General features: G+C 41.3%; 1 protein-coding gene across 1 annotated transcript; it reads left to right on the forward strand.

The window, feature by feature from the left end:
- Window positions 1-221: 221 nt before the first annotated feature.
- On the forward strand, window positions 222-1,724 carry LOC136386306 (germ cell-less protein-like 2). Its single transcript, XM_066357792.1, has one exon. The coding sequence runs from the start codon at window positions 222-224 to the stop codon at window positions 1,722-1,724; it is 1,503 nt and encodes a 500-aa protein (XP_066213889.1).
- The last annotated feature ends 3,904 nt before the right edge of the window (window positions 1,725-5,628 follow it).

The following is a 5,628-nucleotide window of genomic DNA, read 5'->3' on the forward strand; positions in this document are numbered from 1 at the left end:
AAAGGGGCCAGAACCCTGGGAAAACTGGAGGCAGGGGGCGGGGCCACATGGATAGAGGGGCGGGGCGAATGATAAAGATTCCAGGGCTGCTTCTGTGATGCTTAGAACTGTCAGAGGGTCCCAGAGAGACTAGTGCTTAGGCAGATGTGACAGGACACGGCAACACCATGGCAAGGAAGTCTTTGCAATAGTGTCCTTAGGGACTCTAAGGGACTTCATCTATGGGGTCCGTGGGCAGTCGGCTTCTGAGACGCAGGGAATCAGGCAGAGCGGATCCGTGTCAGCCAGGAGCTCAGGCAGGCACCAGTTATGGATCTGACAGCCATAAGCGAAGGCGCCGCAGTCCCTCCTTGGGCCCAGAGTCCGAGAATAGCCGCAGTCACCAAGACCCAGAAGACAATCTACAGCAACTGGTCAGCCGAAACCATCATAAAAAAGTTAAGCTCGCATCTGAATATGCTTACCAAACTTTATTTCTGAATGGGGAGAACAGTGATATTAAAATCCGCGCTCTGGGGAAAGAATGGTGTTTACATAAAATATTTTTATGTCAGTCAGGCTACTTTGCAACTATGTTGAGAGCTTCTGGGAATAAGTCTCAGGAAGATGTTATTGACCTGGAGATTAATGACCCTAACATAGATGTGGACTCCCTGCATTTGGCACTAGGCTCGTTGTACAATCATGACTATGTCTTCAGGGAGCCACTTCAGATTCCAGGAGTTTTGGCGGCAGCATGTCTGCTTCAAGTAGAGGACTTACTTTATCAGTGTGATAAGAACATGAAGGAAACAATTAACGAGAAAACTGTATGTGGCTATTATGCAGCAGCAGAAACCTATGGGTTAGAGTCTGTAAAGACAAGGTGCTTTGAATGGCTTCTTCACAATTTGATGACACATCCAAGTGTGGAACTTTTCAAGGAACTCAGTATAGATCTTATGAATCAGCTTATTTCTTCTTCGAATTTACTAGTAATGCAAAAGGAAATAGATGTGTATACCACAGTGAAAAAGTGGATGTTCCTTCGTCTTAACCCAACCTGGAACGGCACAACAAGTCAGCTTTTAGTGAATGCAAACAACTGGTTTTCCAGGCACAAAGAACATGTTGGTAACATCGCCTTCCTTGAAACCGAAAGAGGCATAGCATTTCAACCAGTGTTTAAAAACTTGAGGTTTCAGCATATCATCTGTGGCCAGGTCTCCATAACAGTTATTGAGCGAGATGCTCTGATTCCTTCAGCATGGTTATCATCTATTTTTAAACATCAATGGTTTAACTGGCTTAGAGCAAAACTATGCAGGGAAATCTGGCCCCGCTATACCAATGAAAGAGAATTTGAAAAAGGTAGCATGAGGTGCGGTAAAATGATTGTCACCGATGGAGAATACGCCTGGAGGTGGTCAGTTAGCCACTTTTGCTTTCCCTTATGTGTTATCTTTACCAGGAATTATATAATTTTCAAGCAACATACTTTCACTCACTCAGGTGATGGTTCAGTTTGTTCATACCCTCTAAGAAATATTGCATTCAGACTCACTTTGGCTCATTTTGACTCTAGCGGAAACCTAAGTTTCAGCAAAACAACTGGTTATCAAATACTAACCTTTCAAAATGATGAGGAAAAAGTGGTAATGGAATTGGATGACACAGCTCTGAGCTTTCCTTGCTATATATTCTGTAACTTCCTGTTTATGCCATTAGAAAACCCAGAATATTGATCATCTTCTCAATACAGATATAGTCACATGTTGAAAACTCCTCATGTTTCGTTTCATCTAATAGCACTACAGTTACACATGATAAAGGGGACGAATAACAGAAATGAAAACCTTTCAAATGTAGAAATGATCACAGAGGACTATCTTCATTTTACTTCTATGGGTTAAAGAACAAACAATTTAATTCCAATAAAAATCTGTGAAACCTATTGGTCGTCTATGCTGTCATCTCTTTTCATGTATCAGCAACAGAAAAGCTCCAAATGGGAATAAGAGACATTTCCAAGGAATAACAAATACCTTAAAATTGACATAAATTCTTACCCTAATATCGAAATAAAATATAGAATTGTCTTCCTTGCTGAAATTGTTGTGCAAACGTGGCTTTGATTGTAGCCATAGTACAGGAGAGAGTTGGCATGAGGTGAAACCGGAGATTAGGGATTCTTTTGGACTCTGTAATGTATAGTTTTAAATAGCCAGACAATCTCAGGTTTTATAACATTACATACTCTATAATTTAGTGTTATTTTACAAAAATTTGCCACATGGCCCATTTATTTTATGGTATGCAAAACTCAAATTGGTGACTTTTTACCTGGGAAAAAAGTATACATTTTTTCACACTTAAAGAGTAGAAAACAGACCCAAGACTATATACACATTGCAGAATCATATATATGTGATATTAACATTATACTATGATATAGTATATAACTGTGTTAGAAGTTATATGTGATAAAATATCATATATAATGATAATTATATAGCATGTCCCTGGATCTAAAGTGCTTCTCTAATAGGAAACATGTTGAAGAATCATTTTTACAATCCATTCCAAAAATCTCTGTCATTTCAATAGGGATTTTAGGGCATTTATATTTAAGGTATTTACTGATAGGGAAGGAATTACTTTTCCTATTTCATTATGTGTTTTCTGTATGTCTTGTAGCTTTTGTCTTTTGTGGCCACCATTGCTGTCTTCCTTTGGGTTTACATTAGTTTCCCTTATTTACTTTCTATGATGTCAGGTCCCCGAGGTGATCTGCAGTCTGAAAACATTCAGTGGAAAGGTTAAGAAATCAACATACGTTTTAAATTGTGTGCTAACCTTAGTAAAATCGGAAATCTCACACCATTCCATATTGTCCCTCTCAGGACATGTAATATGACTGCCATAAATACATGAACAAATACTTACATCATTACACATATTGAGAGCCCAAGGTTGGGGGTTATCAAGTGATGGCAAAAAAATTCCTATTCAGGAAAATAATTTGCCTTTTGCCTTTAAAATTTGAATTCTCAAGACTGGTGGCCCTGAAAAGTACAGTAAGCAGCTGTGTGGAACTGGTTGCTTTTTTGTAAACACAAAAACAATAACAAACAAGAAATTCTTTTGGGGCCCCTAAAACAGCTCTGGAGCTAGAGAAGAGGAAGCCATGTATGAAAAAGAAATGTTTTACATGTTCAATGGGAACATGAAGTAGATAAAACTTTTAGCAGATATTGATCTTCCTGATAGATCAAAATAGCATCGATGTCAAGTAAGGGAACTATCCCCACAGTTGGCTGGTCACTTTCTGAAAGCAGGACACCTAAGCATGCATTGGTTGTGTCCATCCACTACAGTCAGGATTTGGAGATGTTATTAGAGTCCACTTTGGACATTGTCTTTTTTGGCATCTGCATGTCAAAAACTCAAAAATGTGTCTGATCTGTGGTGGCGCAGTGGATCTCGTGTCGACCTGGAACACTGAGGTTACCGGTTCAAAACCCTGGGCTTGCCCGGTCAAGGCACATATGGGAGTTGATGCTTCCTGCTCCTCCCCCCTTTCTCTCTCTCTCTCTCTCTCTCTCTCTCTCTCTCTCTCTCTCTCTCTCCTCTGAAATGAATAATAAATAAAAATAATTTTTAAAACATGTCACCGATTTTACCCTATGTGTAAGCTATCAATTTCGTTTGACACAGGTTCACAGATGCTGGAAGAAGATATAAGACTCCTGCGTCATAAGTACATGGTGGTTTGTTACTCATGCCACACTAGGCAGCCTGAACGTCTCTCCACTGATCTCCAAATGTCCCCAAGCCCCACACTGATGATAAGGAGTACTGCAGGTGTATGAAAGGACAATGGACTTTGCATTACAATGTAGGAAACTACAGTATGACAAAGGACCTTGTAATAAACCTCCTCAGAAAGAACCACTGTATTCAATATCCTGAACAGAAAACAAATATGTCCTGTGTCCCAGAGGAAAACACTATCTGTATTTTCTTGCAAGACTTGTTTGTTATGCAACTAGTATTGAAGAATAGTTTGAAACAAAATTTGTTAATTCGTGTGATCAGGATTCAAGTAGACATATGAGATCTATAAGGAACTGTTTCCCACCCATGTCAAGCTATTTCTAAGATTTAAATAAAAATACATAGGACTTAGTGTAAGGCCAGTGGCCTTCACCACGGCCACACAGGTTCTCATTGGATACAGGCAGACGGTAAAGAAACTGTGGAACCAGAAAATAGTTGGCCATTCCGTTAATTAAAGTCTCCTAACAGCAGCCAAGCAGACAGGCAGGGAAGACTGCTTCCCTCTCTCAGGGGGCTCCCAGAGCCCTGATTCATTTTCTGGACTTTCCCAGACTTATAGGCCCCCACCAGGCTCAGCACTCTCTTTCTCTTTCTCTTTCTCTTTCTCTTTCTCTGTCTCTTTACCTTTACCTTTACCTCTCTCTCTCTCTCTCTCTCTCTCTCTCTCTCTCTCTCTCTCATGTCTCCAGCTAAAGCCAGCTGGGGGAAAAACAATAGCAAAAATGGCCCCTTCCAAGAAGGAAGGCAATTCGCAATTTGCAATCCTCTGCCCTGAGGGCAAGCACCCCAGCCTTCCAAACACTATACTTACATGGCACTGCCCCAGTAACAAGGAAGCAAACTTAAAAAACATTTGTTTGCCCAACCCTGAACGTGTCCAAAACTACGTTGATTACGAAGGCGAATGCTGGAGGACTCCCACTGATGGTCAGGTTGCAAGAATTCTTATAAAGGTACAGAATCCAAGGAAGTGTGCTATAGGCATAAAGTATAGGCACATAGATCAATCTAACAGAAGAGAGATTCCGGTAATAGACCCTCATGGATACATTCAATTGATTGTCAACCAAGATGCAAAGCTAATTTACTGGAGAAAGGATAGTTTTATCAGGAACTGGGGCAGGGACACCGGGATACCCCTAAGTTAAAAGAAATGACCATTAAGCCTTACCTTACACCAGGGGTCCCCAAACTACGGCCCGCGGGCCACAAGCGGCCCCCTGAGGCCATTTATCCGGCCCCCACCGCACTTCTGGAAGGTGCACCTCTTTCATTGGTGGTCAGTGAGAGGAGCACTGTATGTGGCGGAGCCAAAAAGCGCAGCGTTGGTCACGTACAGTACTACTTCCAGTGACGCGGGACGGACGCCTCACGGCTCCAGAAGTGTGTCATATCACTTGTTACGGCTAGCAGTGACAAATATGGAATTGGACATTGACCATCTCATTAACCGAAAGCAAACCCATAGTTCCCATTGAAATACTGGTCAGTGTGTTGATTTAAATTTACTTGTTCTTTATTTTAAATATTGTATTTGTTCCCGTTTTGGTTTTTTACTTTAAAATATGTGCAGTGTGCATAGGGATTTGTTCATAGTTTTTTTAATAGTCCGGCCCTGCAACAGTCTGAGGGACAGTGAACTGGCCCCCTGTGTAAAAAGTTTGGGGACCCCTGCCTTACACCGTATATAAAAACAGAGAAGGGATAGTAAGAAGCTAGGGAAATTCCTTGGCCAGTAGAATGGGACACTGAGACATGCACTCTCCCTCCCTGGAGCGCCAGCTCCTTTCCTTTACCCCTGACCCTTTT

This window comes from Saccopteryx leptura, chromosome X (genome assembly GCF_036850995.1).
Source record: "Saccopteryx leptura isolate mSacLep1 chromosome X, mSacLep1_pri_phased_curated, whole genome shotgun sequence".
In the NCBI taxonomy this organism is placed as follows: Eukaryota; Metazoa; Chordata; class Mammalia; order Chiroptera; family Emballonuridae; genus Saccopteryx; species Saccopteryx leptura.